Source organism: Telmatherina bonti (assembly GCF_933228915.1).
Source record: "Telmatherina bonti genome assembly, chromosome: 1".
Lineage (NCBI taxonomy): Eukaryota > Metazoa > Chordata > Actinopteri > Atheriniformes > Telmatherinidae > Telmatherina > Telmatherina bonti.
The window spans coordinates 38,350,740-38,375,369 of NC_136619.1; the positions used below are offsets into that span (position 1 = coordinate 38,350,740).

General features: G+C 40.0%; 1 protein-coding gene across 1 annotated transcript in view; it reads right to left on the reverse strand.

Moving 5' to 3' along the window:
* Positions 1-24,630, reverse strand: part of prmt3 (protein arginine methyltransferase 3) — a 53,582-nt gene that overhangs the window by 20,991 nt on the left and 7,961 nt on the right. The window contains exons 9-11 of the mRNA XM_079245443.1: positions 24,153-24,274; positions 21,909-22,008; positions 9,061-9,139 (exon numbers count right to left, since the gene is read on the reverse strand). Of these exons, the coding sequence (XP_079101569.1) occupies positions 9,061-9,139; positions 21,909-22,008; positions 24,153-24,274 (301 nt within the window). The remainder of the gene's footprint in view (positions 1-9,060; positions 9,140-21,908; positions 22,009-24,152; positions 24,275-24,630) is intronic.

Genomic DNA, 24,630 nt, shown 5'->3' on the forward strand with positions numbered 1-24,630 from the left:
TTTCGCATCATGTGGGTGTGGAGTTTTACATCAATTTTATGTAGCCGCTGTAATGACTGTATCCATCACACGTGCACAAAACATGTCCTGATGACCATTTTGTCCTACTTTAATACTTCATACTTTACATTCTGTGTACAAAATAACTTTAATGTAAGTAAAGAATCAAAGTTTTTAATAATTCATTCCCAAACAGCTAGTGACATTAAGTATACAACAAGTATACACACTGATGTGTACTGCAGGCCTTCTGTCCATGTCCCCCTTGTGAAAGGCTCGATCTTAATGGGCTCTAATCTGCTAAAATAAAGATTATAGTGGGAAATGGCTGAAGAAGTTTATTCCTAAATTTTATGTGAGAGCACTAATAGAGGGTGATGAAGTCTAACTGCAGTAGCTGCTGCATGTTATCCCCAAATGAGGGTGTTGAAGTTTGAGTTGTGTTTTGGCAAAATTTTTCTCACCAGCTGGGAGGTTTTCCCAAAAAATCATCTTGCAAAAGAGTTTAAATGTATTTTTTTTAAAAAAAGGCAGAAGTGACCAAAATGATTAAAATGAAAGTAAGAACAAATGTCCAGGCTATTTAATGTGCTACTAAATCAATAGCTGAGAGGAAGGCCTGACCATCCCACAGGCCCTTTCCACACCGAGTGAAGTGCTCTGGGTGGGAAAAGGGTGTAAAGCATGGTAAACACAAACAATTTTGCTTGAAAAAATTAATGTCTATTAAATTTTTGGATTAATAAACTACTATTATTCCACTTTATACCGCCATTTTGATTTAAATAATTCCCTTATGTTTAAAATACAAGACGTGGCAGGTGGAATGAAGTAGAAAATGCTTTGAAATTTCTGGTAGTTTCTGGGGTTTTATTGATAGTCTTCAGCATGTCACTAGTGTACATGCATAGGAGAAACTGCTGTTCTACATTGAATTAAAGATGATGCCTGCAAATAGTATTTAAATAAAATGTTAACATAATTTAGTCCAGTGATTATTCAGAAATATGTTTTTAATATATAAAAAAAAATCTTTTATAGGCAGCTTCTTGGTTGGTTCTTTGTCACTTCAGATGAATCTTAAGTGAGAGCTGTATAAGAGCGAGGCCAAAGTCTGCAGACAGTGAGCCAAAACATTATCATAAGTTGTTTACTTGCATAAATAATCCATTTATTTTGTGGAGAAAAGCTCATTTATCCATTAAATGCTGTAGTGCAATCTTTAAAATTGCATTACAGACTGAGGAAAAGTGATTTCCTGTGATGGTGACTTTGACAACTTTAGAAGTACCTGTTTCTTTAGTCAATAATGATCATTTAATTAGTAATGTTGGTTTAACAAGAATGTCAAGAAAAAAATAATTTATGAAGACATAAAACTTCAGATTTTTTTTTTAATGAACCGTTGAGTTAAGAAAAAAAAAAATGTTTTTCTCAGAAAGTTGGAGAATGATGCTTATTAAATAGAGAGCTGGATTCTGGTTTCACTGTTCAAAAGGTCTGATGGCTGAACTCTGGTGGCGATTACGGCGGTGCTCATATTTCATATCACTGCTTTCTGTGTGAATTATCCACATCCTAAAATGAACATTAAACATAAGCCTTAATGTCTTGTCACTGCATTTTCACATTTAAATAAATTATTTGATATGGCTAATATGCTTGGTGATTACATTAGTGCTTAGATGCTTGAAGACATTTGTATTCCTACTGTGAAGTAACATTAGGCAACACTGAGGCCTAAGGCCTAAACTACACATTGGAATACATTCATGAGGGTACGTAAAACTCAGTATTTCAGCATGTAAATGAATGTATCCAGTCAAATCCAGTATCCAGGCACTCGAGGACCGGAGTTGCCTACCCCTGGTGTACACAATACAGCACTGTATACCAGCATTAAAAAAAACAAACAGCATTAAAATGTCAGATGCCATGTTTTGCTTGAGCTAACAAGCTAATCAGGTTCGTCTTAAAAAAAAATAAATATATAAAAAGAGGAAAAAAAAAAAGATGGAAAATAAAGAAAAAAAAAAGGGTTTTCTGATTTAACTGAAATTTTTTGCTTATTTTACACTTTTTAAAAACCAAATTTCTGACTTATTTAACTTATAAGCACCAGGAATCCCTTTAAGGTGCTGTGACAGACTTCTGATAATCATGCTTCAAATATCTGGAACTTGCTTTGAACATATTTTAAAATATTAACTATGCACTAAGTGCATTTCACCTCTATTTCCAGGTTTCTGCGTTTGTGCTCAGTCTTACGTGGCCTTCCACGCACCAGGCTATAAAACTTGTGCATGGATGGTTACAACTCTGTGATGGGCAACTCATGGCCCCTCTCATTAGCTGAAGCCTGCTTGTGACCCTGTGAGTGTCACCACATCGCACACTCACTTATTTACACACTTCCACACACAAACAGCAAATTTATCACGCCATTGTACTCTGATTATTGATCCAAGAGAGTAATTATCAGGGCTAGTGTTGAAGAGGTGCTGACTGAGCACAATATGAACCTGGCTGTCTCTGAGACGTGCTGAAAAAGAAATGAAGACAGAAAGACGAAAAGGCGAAGCTGCCGGTGCTGCAGAAGCAGAAGACGATGTAGAAGAAGGCGGCTAGCATAGACGGGCGTCACTAGATTCATGGCTTTGACATCTGCGTCCTTCTCGATTCGCTGCCCACAGCCCGTTTGTCATGCCACCCCGCGCCCCCTACACCCCCCATCCTTTACTCTTGCTCTCTTCATCTTTCCCATTGGTCGTCTGTGAAAGGGAGAAAAAGTGAGGAAAGGGGGGGGGTGTTAGGGTAAGGGATCTGTTTTGTCCCGAGACGCTGTGCTATGCCAGCCATGTGGGGACACATTTAAGGATGAAGAGGAGGTTAATGTAGTGGGGAGAATGAGGGAGCCGCTGTTGCTCTGTTCTGATGTAACTTAAACACACATATAACAGCAGTGCTGCAGGGAGAGACTAATAACTCAGCACAGCCCAATACACACACTGAAAATCTCAAAAATAAACTTATTTTCAATGTAGAAGTTGATAAATCAAATATGTTACAATAACTTTAAGTCAACACTTAATTATAAAGTTAACATGTTGACCTTAGCTCAGGTCAGTAGTTCCCAAACTTTGTCAGCAGGGCCTCCTTTTCATCTACGACCAATGGTCATGCCCCCTCCCGTCACATGGACCAAAGAAACATACTAAGAAATGCATCATTAGTTTAGTGGCTGTACTGTAATTAACTGAAGTTTTAACCATGTCAGTATTATCCATTCTTCTGCTTTAGTGTGGAACATTTTAAACCAGGAATCTGCAAACTGTGGAGGTGAGCAGAGTTTTCAGAGACAGATGCTGCTTTAGGAAAACAACTCTGCTATTATATGATAGTTGGGTAGTTTATTTATTTCTAAAGTAACTTCAGGCTTTTCTTTGCGCTCAGGATGAAATGTCTCCATGTGGTGTTGGAATTCATAATATTAGATTATGTTTTCATACATGCAAAAGACTGTTCTCTTCAATACCCACGATGGATTATAACTGTTACTGGTCAGGCAGGGGCAGATATGCTCCATCACATTTTGTTTCCTTTTTATTTTATTACTTGAAGACTCTCTTGTTGATTTATCATCATTTTCCATCAGTACTCCAAATCTGGGCCTGCCCCCCCAGTTAGGGAACCACTGGCTTAGGTTTAGCAGTCTACCTGCAAATAATGGAATATATGTTTAGTAGATTTGTAGAAGTATATTTTCATACATTTACACATACACAGATTGGGCTTTTTCTTTACGTCACAATGTACATAAAAGGCACTAAACATTATCATTTGACATTCTTTACACATGTACATGTACAAGTGTTCAGTGTTTACGTTTCTAGTGCATAACATGTTCTCGAAGAAAAACATTTCTCAACCATGAGTTGTGTTACGGCTACCTACAAATCCACCTAATTGCTTTATTTTGTATTCAAATCCCTGTGTGCCGTCGCCACCTGAAGATTGGCTCCACTCACCACATCCCTCTTCCCTGCCTGCTGATTGGACAATTGCCCAGCCTATCAACAACGCTGCAGCTACACTGGAGGGAGATTTAAACCGGCTGCAGCTGTGAACTCACTGGCAACTGCTTGGCACAGACAGTCTGCCCTGAGCTTGCAATCTGTGGGGTTTGAGAGTGTGCTTTTGTTGTTGTTGGTAATTTGGCTAGATTTTGTTTGGTTCGCAGTTTTTCTTTTTCTTTGTGTTTAAAAACTGCTTGGTTTTTAGTGATTCTTCCAGCAGGTGTTAAAACTGGTTGGTTTTGTGTTCTGTTTATTTTTTTGCTAAGTAGGTTGTTTTCATAGCTAAAGTAAAGCCCTTTTGACTTTCTGTTAGTTGTAAATTGTATATTAAAGCCCTTTTGACTCCTCTTTCTGTTGCATTTATAAATCGTATTTTGTTAAAGTCGACTGTGTTGGGCTAATAAGTATTTTGGTGTATAGTACTTTTGCCTTTAAGCATAGCTTTTGGAGCTGCTTCATTTTCTGTTTGCTTTAGTTCAGCGGACCAGTTTCTGTTTAACACATTGTGCGCCTTGTTTTCTTTTCTTTTTTGTACTGGATGGGTTTTTTTTTTTTTTTTGTTTTGTAGCTGTCCTTTCTTTATGCAGCGACACTTAGCCCCACACTTGTAATATTACCACCTCTTTGTGTCCATCTCCACTTGTAACAATAAATTCTCAGAAATTCACCTGTTAACAGCTGTCCGCAGTTCTCATTTATTACGCCTCACATCCCCTTGCAGAGTTGGGACGTAACAAGTTTTTGTTCATTTATGAACATAAATGGACAAATTGGTTTAAACAAATGTTTGTATGAGTTTATTTTAACAAATAAATAAAATTCAGCTTCAGGAGTTCAAATATCATTTTCCAAAACTTTTTTACTCCTTTCTTTTCCAGACAACCTTTCATTAGGATTCTAAACATTTCAGAGAACAGCAAACAAATGATCAGTTTTACAGACAGAAAAAAAAAACAATCTTTGTTGGTTTCAGTGACATAAAAGCTCAGTTGTTGATATGCAAAGGATTATATGATTATGTACATAATGTGTTTATGAACTCCATTTGTAATGATGAAGCAAACATGGACCAGACCGGCATGCTGGTGCAATTACCCTGTCAAAAACTAACATGCAATAACTTGATTGACCTGTCATCCTGTGATTGTAAAAGATTTTTTTTTTTTTACCAACTTGGTTATTCCGCTCTAGCAAATGAAAAACATTTAGCTGAGCTTGAAGTTCATGCATATACTCTAAACAATTATGGACGTTGTGTTTTTTGCAAATTTCTATGCACAGAAATGATCTGTTAATGCCACAGTTTTTTTTTTTAATTTGTCTAGCCTTGCATATTATCATCACACTTTCTGCAACATTGGTGCAAAGCAGATCTAGTCAGAGAACCCTGTGTTGGGACCATCAACGTTAAGGGATTGTGACGAACCATACGTCAACCTCTGACCTGTAACTTTTTGCCTCATTCAGGTCCCATCTTTGCCTGTCCAATCCCTCTCATGAGCAGCTCTATCTCTATAGCTGCTGTCATTCTGACTGCCCCTCAGTGTGTGCTTGAACGTCTGTGCACGAGTATGACCTCTCCCATGTCCCAGAGCGCCAGTAAAGCTGACATGGTGGAACCGTTCCTCGGCTTGGTCACATTTGGTGCAAGTCATTAAATCTATGGCACCAGAGGGGTGACGCAAGGGAAATGCCTTCCCAAATGTGTTACGTCTTGGTGCATGACAGGGTTTCATTATTTTGAGTCAGACATGCCATTAAAAATACCTACCATTTATCAGAGGCACACGGAATGGATTTATGAACTCACTGGAAGGCACAAACTTAAGAACATGACGACTGTAAAACCTGCCTTTAAAACAAATACAGTTCAGGAGCAGTGTTTACCTCAGCAGTGCACAGAAGATGTTGGTTTTCAACACGGCCAGGTTCAAATCCCTGGTTTCCTGTCTAGATCGTGCTCAATAAAGGCCATTATAGCAAAAAAAAAAAAAAACTAAATAAAAATGTAGTTCTTTTATAATATAATATGTTCACCTTTAACATTGGCAGCCAATCAGCCAAGAATGAACAAGGGTCTGTTGGCTTTGTGCTCCAGCTCAGAGTGAAGAGAATTACTGTTCATTCCTAGCCAACACATGGTTTAGCCAGTTTTTACAGACCTAGGAGCAGCATTCAGAGGTTATATCACAACTTTCCTTTTATACAAACAGATAGCTACATCTGCAGCCTACAATCTAACGCAGGCCCAAGTAAATGCAGCATGTAGTAGCAAAGTGGGTTGTTCAGATAGACATTGATACTGCAGATAAGCAGCTTTTATAAGTTTATATTTTATATATATATATATATATATATATATATATATACACACACACACACACACACACACACACACACCTCACAAAAAGTTAGGGATATTTGGCTTTCAGGTGAAATTTATGGAAAATGCAATATGTTTATGCTACAGTGATATATCATAAAAGTAAGACATTTAAGTAGAAGGGTGCACTACTGATTTCCTCATCTCAAAAAATTCAATCAACACAAAAGGTAACAACAATGGTAGTTACACCACAACAAAAAATTTGAACGTCTCAATATCTCGTCATGTGCCCTTGAGCATCAATTACAGCTTGACAACGACGTCTCATGCTGTTCACAAGGCAACTTATTGCCTGCTGAGGCATGGCATCCCACTCTTCTTGAAGGGCAGCCCTCAGGTCATTGAGGTTCTGGGGTGCAGGGTTTCGAGCCTCTACACGACGGCTCAGCTGATCCCACAGGTTTTCAATGGGATTCAGGTCTGGAGAGAGTGCAGGCCATTCCATTTGAGGTACACCAGTCTCCAACAGCCGTTCCCTGATGATGCGGCCTCGATGAGCAGGAGCATTGTCGTCCATGAAGATGAAATTAGACCTGTTCTGTTCATGTAGGGGCACAATCACTGGATTAATGATGTTATTCAGGTAGTATGGGCTTGTCACTGTACCATTCACAAAGTGTAGGGCAGTTCTGTACCAAGTGGACACCCCTGCCCACACTGTAACACCGCCACCACCAAAAGCTGGCCTGGTGACAACAGTGGCTGATGCATAGCGCTCTCCCTGACGTCTCCAACATGGTTGCCGGCCATCATTTCTGCTCAGTGTGAATCGACTTTCATCAGAGAACAGCACTGAGGCCCACTGGTTCCTCGTCCAGCGTAAATGCTCCCTGGCCCATGCAAGACGATGATGCCTGTGCCTGGTGGTGTGGTCAGGTACCCGTGCAGGTCGTCTAGCACGCAGACCACGCTGATGGAAACGGTTTTGAATGGTCTGACGTGACACTTGGGTGCCTCTCACCTCTCTTAAACGTGCCTGGAGTTGAGTGGCATTCATCATCCGGTTTCTCAGGGCAGTGTTCACAATGTAGCGGTCATCAGCACGGGATGTGGCCAAAGGACGTCCACTTCTAGACCTTTCTGTGACTCTTCCAGTCTCTCCATATCTCTGTTGCAACCTGCTGATGACACTCTGTGACACTCCAAGCTCAGTGGCCACTTCTGTCTGAGAAGGTCCTGTTTGAAGCATCGCAGTGGCAAGGGACTGTTGTTCCATTGTTAGGTGTCGTCTTGGTCTCATGATGTCAAAATGTGAACAGCATGATGAGGACAACTGTTTAAACACCAGCTCTAATTGAACCAGGACATTTATTGTTCAATTCAAGGATCACACACCTGCCGTGATTTTTGCCGTTAAGCTCCTTGTTAGAGAACAGCAACTTGTGCAAAATTTATTGAAACATTTAACAGTTGGACATGTGCATTTAAAAGCTTAGAGAAGATCACATTAAGTTCACCTGTGCAGGTTTGAATGCGTTTTAGGCTTGTTGTGAAATTTCACCCAAAAGCTGAACATCCCTAACTTTTTGTGAATAGTGTGTGTGTGTGTATATGTGTATATATATATATATATATAAGACCTGACTCAATAAAAAGTTGTATTTGGGGGATGGAAGACAAACAAGTGCATCTTAGGTGTGTGCACGGCACTATAGGTTAGTTTTCTATGTTTGATCTGAGCCCCTAAACCAGAGGTGTCCAGCTCCGGTTCTCGAGGGCCAGAATCCTGCAGGTTTTCTATGTATCCCTGCTCAGACACACCTGATTCAAATTAATTAGTAGTAGAGCTTAATCAGTTGTGGACGTCATTGGCTTTTTGATCCATTTAGTGGAAGCTAGATGTGTTGGAACAGGAATACATGGGAAACCTGCAGGACAGAGGCCCTCGAGGACCGACTTTGGACACCCCTGCCCTAAACAGAAGTGAAAATAAATGTGTCGTCATAGACTGCATGAAACTGTCTGTTTGGCTTTGACAGTTCCTGGAGGTCCCGAGAACGTGGAGGAAGCTTGGAGGGGACAGGCCCTTTTCTGTGGCGGGACCAACTCTGTGGAACTCTTTCCACTGCAGGTCAGACAGGCTTCATCACTGTCCAGTTTTAAATCCCTTCTTAAGACCCACCTATTTTCACAGGCATTTTACCCAGAATGAGTTTGCTTTTATAGTTTTTATTTGTTTCATTGTTTTATATTTTATGGTTTTAAATTTTATTGTTTTATTGTTTCATGTTTTAATATGTTAATATGTTATGTTTGGGACTTTGTTCAGCAGTAGCTGTCAGAAAGTGCTTTATAAATAAAGTTGGTTTGGCTTTGTCCTACTCTGAACAGTGAGAATAACGTGTTGAGAAATAGCAAGAATTCAGTACTATTTACACAACAGGTCTGTTGTCCTGTGTCATTTCTATCAAATGTGCCACATTGTGGCTTGTTGCAAAGTGAAACATTATTTTATGCTGAGCCTGGTGAAACCAATATTGTTGCCATGCTGCTGATAATGCCAAGTAAACACATAACCAAGGTAAAAAGAAAAAAAAACAAAGTAGGTACATTTATTTACTTCATTTTCAGTTGAAAACTTGATCATTTTCCACCTACCTGAGCCACCATCAGCCAAGTAAATATCTCTGGCATAAAGGACAGACTCCAGCATGGATTCGAACAGCAAGAAGTAACCCTGCGAGAAAAGAAATGCACATCACTATCCAAAAACACAAACAGTTCGAAAGAGATAATTAGCAAAAATGTTAGCATGCCAGAGAAAAGCTTCAGAACACCTGAACAAGTGAATTCTTTGAAATTTTGCATCACAAATCTGAATTAATCATGACTGTGAATCTAATGAGGAGCCCACGTGTTCTGGCACCAAACACCCAAAGGCTCGACCCTGGGCTGACCTCGTGTTCTGCTCCAGTAGACGGCACATTAACCGTGGTATTATTCCATTAATGCTGAAATTGAGTTTTGTCCACATCTTGTTGGCTTCGACCTGAGTGGCAGACACTGCTGATAAATGGATTTTTTTCTACCTGAAGCCCCTCCAGTTTCAGATTGGCCAATCAGCTGGGCCTGGGCTGCTTTCAATATGTTCTTTGTGAGCATAACATTTGGGCATATGGGAGGGCATATCTCCATCTGGGACATAGAGGTGGGGCTGAATCAGTTCCTGCACATGTGACTGCAACTGATGACCCATAAAAGTCCATTTGAAGTTGTGACAGCACAAACGGACTCCTGCGGAAAACACCCATCATGCTTTCAGATTCTTTTAGGATTAAAATCAAAACATGAAGTAAAGCCTATCGTCTGGTGAAGGTGAAATACTAATAGGTGCTTAATTTATTTGCACTAAGAGATAAATTTGTCGTCTGTATTTGGATTTCTGGCATTTGACTGGTTTGTTCAGGCTATTATTTGGGTGACAATAACTTTGAGATTTACACAACGTTCCTGCAGTGTACTATAACTGTTGGAAAGTTTAATAAATGGGAAATGGTTCATGAGAACCACACCAGATAGCGGGATCCGTCTAAGTAAGATGTTTCCAGCTCTATGCTGAGACAGCTGATTTAGTTTGTAGTGGGAACTGAGTAGTATGCTGGAGAAAAAAAGGAAAAAAAATTGCTTGGGGTCTGTTTAGGAATCCAATATCTCTACTTTCTTTTCAGGGGAGGGAAAGAAGGACAAGGAGAGGTGAGGGCTGGGGTAGCAGATAAAAACTGAACGAGGGGAGGGGTGTGTATGATTAAAGACAAACTGGAGAGGTGGAAGAGAGAGAAACAGTGATAGGGAAGGAATGCAGTGGGCAGCAGAACAGTAACTCACTGAGATAAGACCCTTAATATTCAAATAAAGACAATGTTTTACTGGAGGGAGGAGAGGTGAGCAAGACAAACAGGGGAAACAGCTCTGATTTATAACGGACTCAAAAATCGTCACCATCTCTTTCATGGACCTGAGCAGATAATGATGACAGCAATGAAGCTGATATAAACACCTCATCCTCAGTAAGGTGATAAAGGGAAACAATCTCTGTGTTTATCAACACTGGACTGGTTTCTGACCAAAGCCTGCCCCATGGACTGTCTGGTGCTCACGGCTGTGGTCCAGTCGATGTCCTTAGCAGCTGAGCGAACCGTTTTTAAAACCTTCACACAGAGTGCACCACTCTCGTAATTTAGAGCCCAATTTCACGGGACACTGGTTCACTTGAAGGAAGGAGGATATAAGAGAGAGATGCCTGAGTCACGCCTTATTTTTATCATCAACAATGCTCCAGAAATACGGTCGGCCCCCCTCCTTTCTGCTACCATGCATGTCCTCCCAGTGACATGTATCACACACACCCCCTTAATTTATACATCTGCAGTGTTAATTACTGAAGACATGGATGTGCAGAACTGGAACTGCTTTTCATGTGCAGAATCAGCTGTGACAACAAAATCAAATAAGAGAGAGAGAGGGGAAAAAGGAAAACCATTGTCATGCAGGTGCCCATGTTACAGGCCATTATTAAGATATAAGGCCAAACATTTAATCAGCTCGTTCCTGTTGATATTTTTGTGCAGGAACATCATTCAGCAGCCAATCAGTACACACCGTTTTGTCTTATATGGCGCAAAATTAGAAGTATCACAAAGTTGGACTGTAAAAATTAAGAGCCTCATTCACTAATAGATCCAAAACAAACCTCATGAAGGCAGCAGTGATCTAGGAACCTCTGGCATGTTGCATGTGGTCATTCAGCCTCACCGTCAGTGGCTCAACATAACTGAACATAATAAGGCCTTACCTAAGGATCTTTAAACACCGCAGCCAACCCGAGTGTTGTTGCTGAACATATCCATTCCTTTATGACCACAGTATACCATCTTTAATGGATACTTCCAGCAGGATAATGCACCATGTCTCGTATTCACCAGATCTCAGTCCAATGGAGCGCCATCAGGGTGTGGTGGAACAGGATGTTATCATCAATGTAAAACTAATAAAAGCAACTGTGTGATGAGATTATGACAATACGGACTAAAACCTCTGAAGAACACCAAATCAATCTAAGCCATAAAAAGCTACTATAACCAGATGAGGCAAGTGGTCACCATTCCTGAGCTGGCTCTGCCCAAGGTTTTTCCTTCCCGTTAAAGGGGAAATTTACCTTATAACCGCCACCCACCACCCCATGCCTGCTCCAGGTAGAGGCTTCAACAGAAAAAAGATTAAATGAAATCCAATGTTTGGGTGAGAAATGTTTTTTCATGAATTAGCTTGTAAATTGGTGTTTTGCAAAGAAAAATGAGAAATTGAACAAATTAAGGCAGTTCTGAAGGCAGACAGGGTCCAACTTTGTACTAAAAAGGTGTATTTCATAAACAGTGAACAATAATTCAATAATTGCGGCATCTTTGTGAATGTGTGCAATTTTATAGATGTTTTCAACCTTCATCATGTTCAGAGACTTTCTACATGTCAATAAGAAGGTGCTGTAACAACAATCCACCAAGCTGTAAAAAAGAAAAAAAAAAAAAAAAAAAAAAAGAAAAACCTTATTGGAAATTGTCAGGGGCAAAATTACACCAAGGAAAACAACTTTATCTGCTTCACATTTTCCCATTTACTTTATCTTTATTCACTTGTAGTAAAAATAAAGAAAAAAAAGCTGATTGTATCTTAACACCAAACAGACTTACTAACTTTTTTTTTCTTCTGATACCACTTCTACAAATTGATCTCCTGTCTAAAGGCCTAAGTGACACAGATGGGCTCGGATGTTGGTGTGAGGGAACGGCTCCCTTAAATGTCAGACAGCCAGGCTGCTGGGATGCTCAGCAGTATAGTCACTGTGCATTTCCATAAAAGAGACTAATGAAAACCTAATGAGAATAGGCTGGAGCAGCTTATACACATTAACAAAATTAGCATATAAAACACATTCCCCTGAGTGGGCTAACACTCACACATCAGTCTATGCACCAATTCACTCACACACACACACACACACACACACACACACACACACACACACACACACAAAACAAAAAAATACTCACATCTGTGCTACTTTTTCGTTTTACAGTTATCTCTAAAGCACAAGAACATTTTTTACTGACAAAGAAAACTTTGATAATAACTAAGTACTTTCCTGTCATTAGCTGCAAGAAGCAGAGTGGAAAAAAGACAATACATGAATTTTTATATATTAACTCTTGGGAGATGGAGAAGCGGTCAATTATGGGCATCGAGGGGCCTCTTGATACCAAATCATCAGCAAATTACACTTTCCTCCACCCACTTTCTCCTCCATCTAACATGCATCTTGCTAAATTACAGAAGATCATCATCACTTCCAGTCCCAAGAGGAGTCAAGCTAAATACAGTAACTGCATGCATGAATGTATAGGGGAAGGGGTGGGGGAGAAATGTAGTTCCACGCTTGGCTGAACAGTGACAGCAGCACTGTGTCAAACATCGCCATCTATACGAGTCTGTGGTCAGACTTTACCACATCAGCACCAATATATTACACACATCCCCATCGCAGATTTTATAATGTAAATTCTGAGTGCAAGTTGCAGCATCAGCATCACTTACAAGTAAAAAATGTAAAAGAAAGAGGGGGAATTTATTGTTTAACAAATTTACTGCTGTATATCTGTAAAGTTAATTATTCTAAAATCAGTTAAGGTCTTTAGATTATTATCAGTGATTTTCTAATAACAGTTGACTAATATTTGTAAGACTTCAGCGCTTTTACCCTATAACGCAAAAAATTTCTTCCACTGCAAGTTGGTTCTTTTCCACAACAAAAAAAGTTTCATTAATACAGAACTTAAAGTTTCAACCACAAATGTTTTTTTTCCCCCGAAGACGGAAATGTTGAATAAATTTTTTTTTCAAAGCACGAGTTTAATACAGTAGTATTAAATGCAATTTTAACATTCTTCCCAACTAAAATTAATGTCTGTGAATTTGCATTTCATAACAATACTTCAATGTCATTGAACTTCGACAGTTGGGTTCTGAATGCAGGATGGACGCTTCAAAGTTTAGTCTTCAGCACTCTCCCAACAGCATTTCCTTAAAGCATAGTCCAGTACTTAACTAGCTGTTGGCAAGCCGTTACCAAACCGGAAACACAAGTGGGCCTGTCTCACCAATGGGCGAGCTGGTTACATTTAGGGAGCAGCTGTGATTGATTTCAACTGGTTTTCACTGCTCAAGGCCCCAAAGTGTCATGCAAAAGCTAAATGGAGAGGAGAAGTTATTACCTCACTTCCAAACACATCTGTTATAAAATTGCTGGCAGCTGATTATTTTAATCCCCAGTATGTGATAAGTACTCCCATCTAGTGGGGTGCTAACTGAATGCAAACGACTGGGTAGTGCTCTCTGGCGCCATGTCGTTTAAGCAAGTTATTCCCACAACCGAAACCGCAGAGTCATAAATGTTAAAACATCAACATCTTCCACAAGTTGAAGTGTCCAATCAGGTGATGAGGTACAGAATGATGCATAACTGTCTTTTTATTGATACCAAAAAGTTACAAGCATGCACACCATGTATTTGGTACCAAGCTACTGCTAATAGCTAATGCTACTGTGTAAAATAATGTGACTGGAGAGATGACAACACCAAACCCAGATGTAGACTCATTTTCTCCCAGTTATTTCCTCCTTGCAGTGCAAAGAGTATGGATAGTCCTCCATTTCAATGGAAACAGGTTCACAGTTGTCTTTGATCATGTCTCCGGTTGATTTATAACCAGTTTTGTTTTGTTTTTGTTTTTTAAATCAAAGCAATTCATTGATATTCTTTTCAACAAAAACAGCTTTTAGATAAGCTTATTAAAGCCATTTCCACTGTGAGTTCTGGTGGATTTATACATTGATCTCAGAACTAAAACCCACAGGTGCGACCATGTCCATGATATACCTTTGTACCACCTTGAGAACATCAGTGCTTCCGTGTGAGATATAATCAGGAGATGTGCGATTCTCTCAAACATTAAAGCTTTGTCAGTTTCTGTCACTCCAACTTCTGCTTTCTCGGTGTAAACTAGCTTGTGCACCCAGGCCTTATGTTCCCGTTGATGCCAAACTGATCAGCAGCTATCAAAACGTTTATTAGGATTGCATGCCCATTATACAGTTTGACATTTCCCTCAGAGGCCAGCTGTTAAGAGCAGTTGGAGTTTTTTTCTTTTACATACCTGTGTAAAACGAGGTTGTGACTGTCTTTTTTGTTCTACCCAATAAGATTTCCACAAGTTTTGTAAAACAGAGACAGTTGACTAAAAACCACTGTGTGGAATATTTAAAAGGGTCTTCTGGAAGTGAATAAAGCCAATAAATCCTCATTAGTACATGGACACACCTGTGGCACTGAAGCTGTTTGTATGTATGTGGAAGCATTTCTTGCTTTTTTTTTTCCCCTTCTTAAGTCTCAGTGAGTACATGATTCTGGACCTTTTGGTGTGTGTTTGTGTGTGACTGACAGCCAGTCAGACTGACAGACAGGATGACTGATGACTGCCACCCCTTCCTGAGACAGGTGAGGCTCCGAGCACAGATAATGGGGCCAAAAACGAAAGGGCACTGTTAATTTGACCTCCCACCACAACCACACACAGCGAGTCGATGCGAGTGTGTGCGTGTGTTCTCAAATTCATGTTGGTAATAAGGTGTGTTGTGATAAAAACTTTGTTTATCTCAAGGTAAAACATCAGCAGTGAAGTTGAACTGAGTCTGGAACACTTTTCTTGTTCAGGGTTGTTATCATATTTTAAAGAAACATGAAGAACATTTGCTGTGACTCTGAACAGACTCGACATTCTTGGAGCGTCTTCAAGGTGATGCTCACTACTCAGGGACACCAGCTCATGCCAGTGCACACACTGAGATGAAAAGGGACATTTATAATTTCAACAGCAGGTGACTGCACATATATTTTGCAGAAAAGTCAACTAATGGTTTGTGGATCATCTGTTTGCCTTCAATAGTTGTAAAGGTTATGGATAACATATCTGTCAAAAGATAAAGATACATCTAACTTGGAATATGACTACTCTCTTCTGTAAAAAATTGTTAAAAGGAAAACTATTGTATTAAAAAAACCTAATTTGCTGTACTTTAGAAGTAGGAAGTCCAAACACTTGTTCTTGCCAATTTATTCTGCCATTGACAAAATATTTTTACTAGCAGCTAAATCACCTACAACACAGGTAATTAAATGCTGGTTGAGAGCTTCTATCCTGCAGGTTTTTGTTTTATTTCCTGCTCCAACACATCTGGTTGAAAATAATGGCTCATTGTGAAAAAGCTAACAAAAAGCTGTTGGATGCATTTGATCTGAATCAGGTGTGATGGAGCAGTTCAACAACAACAACAAAAAACCCCTGCAGAATAGCAGCATTTGAGTACCAGAGCTTGACACCCCTGTAGGTGTGCTGCATCAGGGGACACTAAAAACTATAGGACAGCATCCCTCGAGGACCCAGTTTCGACATCACAGATCTAACTCCTTTATTTATACAACAGACATAGCCAGGATAATGCTAACACTAATCTTTTGTTATTGTTTTTAGTATAGTTACCTTTATCAGATAACATTTTTAACTTACTGATATAATAAATTCTTCCCCAGAAAATCATTATGGTTCATACTGTTGTCTCAAGTTGACATTATGAAGCAGAAGTTTGTTCGACCAAACTCTCCAAATGTCCTCCTTTCAAGTCTGTTTTTTTTAAGTTTGTGTCATCATCACCATCAGTCATCGTCTATGATTGATCTCAGGACAGTCTTTATTCGGCCTTTGGGGAACTTTGCTTTCCTCCTCCCTGACAGCTCCCTGCTCTCTTATCTACTCCGAACTGTTTTGTTTTTGGCTTGCTGAGAAAGAGGACGGATCAATGTTGTGAGTTATGAAATGACAGTGGTGCTGCTGAAGGCAGTCTCTCAAGCTCTGTCACAAAACACAGACACTCATTTGCCCCCTTCTCTTTCTTTAGCACCAAACACACCACATTCATCAACCATCTATTTCCCCTGAAAACACAGTCAGTCTGCCCACTCCTACAACTTCTACAAGCTGACCTCAACATCTTTTACTTAATCTTTACCAGTTAAGGTTAAGACTGTTTAAGATTAAATAAAATCATACAAGTATTGACATTTTATTAAAGGTCCACATTGCCAATACCAGGCTGTGGTCTGGTTGTTGGCTAATGCTGGATGGTTTCTGTTGTCTTACCATCTTCTCCAACCAGTCTGCACATTCACTTCTGGGATTAACCAGACATTTTCATCCAAACTCACTGGAAATTTTTTTGTTTTTCAGACCATTTGCTGTAAATCCTAGTGGAAGTTGTGGCATAAAGGGTGCATTCACATCAGGACAGTCTGCTAGACTCAGTTCGACTTGAGACTTGGCTCAGTTGTAAGCGGGTGTATCCATACGGACCGAGATCACGTTCACGCCGCACTTTGGTCAAACCAGCCAAACCATTAGAATAATATATCCCCATTCCCCCCAAAGGTGGCGCTGCACTAGTATTTAGCAAAAGAGGTCGTGAAGAAGAAAAATCAGTTGCGAGCTAAACATGGAGATGAAACTATAGCTGTTTTGGGTTTTTTATTTGTCTTATGCAGATGAGGCAGAAGACGATCACTATGTATTTATCCAGATTGTAAAGCAACGCCAAATGCAGGAAGTAATTTTTTTAGCGCGCTTCCTGCATTTGGTCCACCAGAAACGGACTGAGACCCGCGTTTGTAGGTGGACCAAGTACGCTTCTTTGATTCAAATCCAAATTTATTTGGCGCATTTACTCCTCCCCAAACAAAGTGGACTTTCCGAGCAAACAGACTAGGATTCGAATCAAAAATGGTGACGTGAATGTGCCCAAAAGCCCAGTAGATAGCAGTTTTTTTAAATATACAAACCAACAATGCCACATTCAAAGTCACTTTAATCCATTTTTGTCCAGAGTTTAACGCCTGCTTTGAACTTCAGTCAGTCAACTTCACCTTCTTTGGCGGATTAACCATTCACGTGAAGTAATTGAAAAGGTATAGTTATGACACCAGTGAGGGTATATATATAAAACTACAATCTTCAACAGCAGATTCAACATATTGATCTTTAAAGGCCTCTGAATTTTGGAAGTGTTTATTAGCTCAGTTGTGAACATCAATTCTTTTTGTAACATCTAATTAGCAAATCATGCACATCAGAGACAACAGCAAAGAAATGTTGATGCTCTGTAACCATCTTTAACCATAATTACATTATATCAAGCTGAAAACTATGTGAGAGAAAAAAGGGGACTCTGCAGAGATAGTTACTAAATATAAACAGAATACTTTGACATTTGAGAAATGTGGGTTTTTTTTTTTTCCATTACAGTGAATTTAAGAGCGGTAATAAATACAGTGAAAGGTATCGCATTAAATCCATCGGATTTATTCTCAGCTCTAAACTGCACTTAAATATTTGTTTTTCTCATAAAGAAGATTAATTAAATATATTTTTCCTTTCAGATGTTTAAGTTTCCTTTCACAGATAAAGAATTAAACATTAATATGCTCAAGCAGGATTGGAGAAATTTTAAAAATAAAGTTGCAAGGAAGCAAAGTGAAGTCGAATTGCTTTTGTAGATCATTTTAGCAATGGGATCATATTAAATCTATCTTTTGTGTGCCCCCTCAGTCTCAGTACTGATCTATTTATTTACAAGTTCTCTGATATTAACTTTTAAAGCACCACAGATTTTTCATCATATGCCATCCGCTCAATACAGACTGCTATTCAGGCCAGAGAACATGATGACGGATGATTGTAGTTCTTGTTTTCCTTTTATTTTTAAAGGCAAGTTGGTTTCTGTTGTCAGAGGTAATCAATGACTCTCTCTTGATCCACAGACCGTGAACCTGGAAATCTATTAATTCAAGAAATTTCAAATAATTAAAATAATTACTCAGACAAAACAAGCAAACTATACTTCTATCCACACTTAATGGAGCACAGATATTTGCTTTTAGCTCTGATCTTCCAGAGAAAGGGACAATTTAAGTTATACAATTCTCTTTGATACATCCCTGTCATTGTTTAAATCCAATTTAACTTTTCTCTGAAGTGGCAGTCTCCAACTGAGTGAGTGCTCACGATCAGAAACCAACAGCATCATGTACTGATGGTCAACAAATTAAATCCTGTGCAAACCACAGGGAATCATTTTAATCTTGGCTCAACTTTGCATAATTTCCCATTAAAGGGGTACAACACCACCAGTAAAGGTGGTTTGGGCAACTTTTTAAAGTTATTGCGCTAGCAGATGCCATAACTCGGTCACTAAAGTAATATATAAAATAAATAAATGGCTCTTTTGACTCCTCTTAAATTTCACTGTGCCTAAATGTAACAACCAGCAAGGAAGAGCAACTTTTATGGTTGCCATGGTTACTACCCTGCACATGAATGACAGCTGCCTTTCCATGGAGGCAGAGCTGAAGGGAGGAGATGGGAATGACAAGCTGATTTTTATTGAAATTTTCAAACCCACTTTTTTGTTATCATTTAACGATAGCAAGTTTTTATTTGAAGTTCCGATAAGTAAAAATGTAATTTCTTGTTGATTTTGCAAACTTTAAAGTTAATGCTGTAACAGCAAAATGTGATTATACTTATGTGTTGCAAATTTTGAGAGCAGCCATAACAGTTTTGTTAAAAACATTGAAGTGCAAATGTAAAAGGTTTTATGAAACCAAAAACGAACAAGGAATGCTAAATAAAATACCGCGGTTAAAACAGCCAAATCATTTAAAAAAAAAAAAAAAAAAAAAAAAAAATTATTTTTTCCAATTTTTGGATTTTGTAGAAGTTCAAATTTGAAGAAGCTACTGACCAGGCAACCAGCTCCTTACTAAAAATGGTCATTTTTCCTTCTTATATAGGCAGATTGGAGGGCAGCTTTTGAAGTCACAGCCAATCTGAGAAATGTCTGCCATCACTGCCCTGTTGAGTAGTCACTGGGGAATTCTTAGATTTATTAGCACATTGTGAGCCAGTGTCATCAGAGATTACGCCCCCTATCCTTCACCGTTCCAACACCATGTCAGCCGCCGAATTTCAATTTCCCCAGCGACAGGATGGGAAGGCTCTGGCTGGCGACCTGGGCTTGTGACCCTGGGATTTTACGATGGATGTGGGTGGGGTGGAGGAGGGACAGATATGGGATGCTCATGAATTAGGGATGACTTCAGCGGTGCATTCAACTTTGGCCATCCTGCCTGTATCGCCTTAGAGAATCTCCCTGATAAATGGCCATCAGAGAGAAGGAAGACTGCACTTCCTGGTTAGATATTCAAATAAACTCGTGGCCAAATTTAGCTACTTAAAAAAAATAAATAAATAAATTTATATATATATATACACACACACACACACACACACACACACACACACACACACACACACACACACACACACACACTTCACAAAAAGTTAGGGATATTCAGCTTTTGGGTGAAATTTCACAACAAGCCTAAAATGCATTCAAACCTGCACAGGTGAACTTATTGTGATCTTCTCTAAGCTTTTAAATGCACATGTCCAACTGTTAAATGTTTCAATAAATTTTGCACAAGTTGCTGTTCTCTAACAAGGAGCTTAACGGCAAAAATCACGGCAGGTGTGTGATCCTTGAATTGACCAATAAATGTCCTGGTTCAATTAGAGCTGGTGTTTAAACAGTTGTCCTTATCATGCTGTTCACATTTTGACATCATGAGACCAAGACGACACCTAACAATGGAACAACAGTCCCTTGCCATCGCGATGCTTCAAACAGGACGTTCTCAGACAGAAGTGGCCACTGAGCTTGGAGTGTCACAGAGTGTCATCAGCAGGTTGCAACAGAGACATGGAGAGACTGGAAGAGTCACAGAAAGGCCTAGAAGTGGACGTCCTTTGGCCACATCCCGTGCTGATGACCGCTACATTGTGAACACTGCCCTGAGAAACCGGATGATGAATGCCACTCAACTCCAGGCACGTTTAAGAGAGGTGAGAGGCACCCAAGTGTCACGTCAGACCATTTGAAACGTTTCCATCAGCGTGGTCTGCGTGCTAGACGACCTGCACGGGTACCTGACCACACCACCAGGCACAGGCATCATCGTCTTGCATGGGCCAGGGAGCATTTACGCTGGACGAGGAACCAGTGGGCCTTAGTGCTGTTCTCTGATGAAAGTCGATTCACACTGAGCAGAAATGATGGCCAGCAACGATGTTGGAGACGTCAGGGAGAGCGCTATGCATCAGCCACTGTTGTCACCAGGCGAGCTTTTGGTGGTGGCGGTGTTACAGTGTGGGCAGGGGTGTCCACTTGGTACAGAACTGCCCTACACTTTGTGAATGGTACAGTGACAAGCCCATACTACCTGAATAACATCATTAATCCAGTGATTGTGCCCCTACATGAACAGCACAGGTCTAATTTCATCTTCATCAAATCAAATCAAACTTTATTTGTATAGCACTTTTCGTGCTTAAAAACAATACAAAGTGCTTTACATTATAAAACAATTTACATCAAAATAGATAAAACACTAACACACATACACATCCCCTTTCACCCACCCACAACCACCCTCACCCATGCCCTATTTGCCCTGTAACAGTTAAAAGAAGATGAATGAATGGCCAGGTGCATTTGCACCAGATGTGCACCAGATAAGGAAACGGTATTCTCAGGGAGCCTCTCATGGAGCCTCTCATGGACGACAATGCTCCTGCTCATCGAGGCCGCATCATCAGGGAACGGCTGTTGGAGACTGGTGTACCTCAAATGGAATGACCTGCACTCTCTCCAGACCTGAATCCCATTGAAAACCTGTGGGATCAGTTGAGCCGTCGTGTAGAGGCTCGAAACCCTGCACCCCAGAACCTCAATGACCTGAGGGCTGCCCTTCAAGAAGAGTGGGATGCCATGCCTCAGCAGGCAATAAGTTGCCTTGTGAACAGCATGAGACGTCGTTGTCAAGCTGTAATTGATGCTCAAGGGCACATGATGAGATATTGAGACGTTCAAATTTTTTGTTGTGGTGTAACTACCATTGTTGTTACCTTTTGTGTTGAATGAATTTTTTGAGATGAGGAAATCAGTAGTGCATCCTTCTACTTAAATGTCTTACTTTTATGATATTATATCACTGTAGCATGAACATATTGCATTTTCCATAAATTTCACCTGAAAGCCAAATATCCCTAACTTATTGTGAGTAGTGTATATGCATAAACATAATTCATGACGACTGCAAGTAGCTGTTTTCATGAAGCTGTGGAAATGTATTTAGGACTTCAGCCTGTAATATGTCTAGCCCAAGCTCTGAAGATTTGTTTGGGGTTGTAACTTGTTAAAGTAACAGTCTAAATAAAACATTTACTGACCATCCACTCTGAGATGATGATGTCCACCTTTTCCACAGGGAGCTTGATGTCTTCAATGCGGCCTTTAATCAGAGTAATCTTGTCCTCCAGCTGATTGGACCTGTGGGAAACACACAGGAGTCTGACAACTTGCTCATACCTCTAATTAGGGATGCCCTGATCGGTGAGTTCCTGGAAGTGGACAATTCTCAGCCTGACTGGCTCAGATCAGCTGATGAGACAAGTTTTTCTTTATTTATTTATTTTTTTTGGTACTCTATAAGATCATGGAAAGCATACCTGCTCAATTGCTTTTTTGTTTTTTTATTTTCAGTGACTACATTCACTCACAGAGCACTAAAACATTGTTTTTTGTCTTTGATTTTTGGGAAGTATGTAATAAATAAGAAAAGATGCCCAGAACAGAACATTTTTCCCAGTCTTTTCAAGAAAACTCCAAACTTTTCTAATTCTGTGATTCTGCATTTTCACTGCATATCCAAACAGGAATGCAAAAAGGATGAAACTGTAACTGTGACTCTGCAACACGTCTGGCTCCAGTGCAGACTGTATAAGACCAGTGGTGCTGTTTAAATGATCCTTCCTTTCAGAGAGGCCAGTTTGATAATCAATCTCTCTGAATATTCCATTATCACGACAGTTAATGTTACAGAGGACAGAACAATTACTCACAGCAGCCCAGAGAGCATTTCTGTAGCAGCGATCCTTATCTTAAACTGTCTTTCCCCCTCTCAGCTGCTCTTCCAGTGCTGCTATCACTTCCTCCCAGAATACAACACCCCCCCCTCTCACACACCCACACCCAACCTCCTCCTCCACCTTTCACAAGAGGGAAACACTGTAATCTCATTATTGGGGTAATTTAGAGGACAATGTCAGGACTCTGGGGAGACAGTATCTGTGCAGCTTTGTAGGTATGTGAGAAGAAAAAAACCAGCGCTGTAATACAAATTAGTTTTGTTCCCATTACAACATACAAACCAGTCTAAATATGTTTGCATGCTTACACCTGGACAGTTTTGTATAGTAAAGCTACATAAAAGGCATCTTTTTTTTTTACTGTAATGATGCTCTTTAAGAGTCAGATCTCAATCACTCCGTTACAGTCTGGAAAATTGCCCCTTTTTAAGATGGATTAGAAACTATGAGCCATTCAAATCTAAATGTACTCATTTTATATTTCTCATTTTTGTTGTCACGCTGTAAAGCAGCCTGCCAGAAAATCTGACAATTCCAACCATTTTTAAAGGTATTTATACATTATCCATTAAGGAAGTGACTGTGAAGGAGGAAAGTCATGTCAAGCTTTTCATTTAAACTTAGCTGACGGAGAACGACAGGAGATGGATGCTCCTGCCCGACCAACAGGAACCACTTTAATTACAATCCCGATATTAACATCGAGAGGAAGTGACGCACACACGCGCACAGAAAAATGAGGGCTTTAAAAGTTACAAACGCAGCTATCAGCAGATAGAAAATGGTGATTCTGTACGTGTGTGTGGACGAGTGTGTAAGAGGGTGCAGTGGTGGGGAATTGCAGCCTTTTTCTTTTGCCTGAATCTTCACCGCTGGCAGACCTGGATGTAGACACACACTTCAACAGTGAGCCAGTGGTCTGTAAAATTAAAACGGTTTTTTCTTTTAGCAAACGGGTTGTTTTTGCTTATATGACACTCTCTTACATAATAGTAATAATGGGAGTCATAATGGCCTCCAACTCAAATATGCATTTTAGAGGCAGGGGTGTGATAGTGGTTGCAGGTAGTGGCAGGAAAAGCAGATGCTCCGGTGGAGGTAAATGGACTCCAATGTGGAGAAGCAGCTGCTGGAAAACTGGAAACGCAGTCAATCTGAAATTGGACCGAGGAGTGTATTAAAAAGGTACCAACAGGGGGTTTTGTCTACATGTTTGTGTGGACGTTGCTGCAGGTTTCAGGCTGTAGCTGCTGCAGGAGAGAAGAGACACGGGGCAAGCGAGTCAGACCGCAGGCGTAAATTATGTACATTACAGCGATGCTCCTGACAGCGGCTCAATTGAAGTCAACCAACTGCAACAAATAAAAAGGTAGCTGGAGGGCACACAGACCTCTGCTCCCATAAGCCTTTGTTGTACACAAAGAAGAATGCAAGTCCACTCTCCTTTTCATATGCAAAGTGAGGAACACATGACTGAGTCAAAATTCTGGTAACTTCTTGATTATTCTGAAGGCAAGCAGAAACTGTAACGTGTATGTGTCTCACCTGACAATGTCCATGGCCTGATAGATGATTTCTGATTGGTCCACTGCAAGAACCTTTTTGGCCCCAGCTCTGGCAGCAAACATGGAGAGTATGCCAGTCCCACAGCCCACATCAAGCACCACCTGCAGGTTGGGAGAAGGAGCAGGTAGGAAGGTGCAACAGATTTTGGTCCCGTGTAATTTAGGATTATTCAAAATAAGTGGTAAATATTCCACCCTCAGTGAAACACGTCAGGACATACATGTGGATGGTGGGGGAAAGATGTTAGGGGGAGAAAAAAACAGGAAAGGTTTTTCTTGAATCTGTAAATAAATATGGACGATACACTTTAATTAACTTATTTTGTACAACAGTGAAGACAAAATATTGTGTAAACAAGCAGTGACATCTTATATGGGGGGTATCATTTGTCAGTAGTTTTGCACACTAAGGGCACCGTATCAGGTTCACACAGCAGAGCCGCTGCAGCTTTGACCGC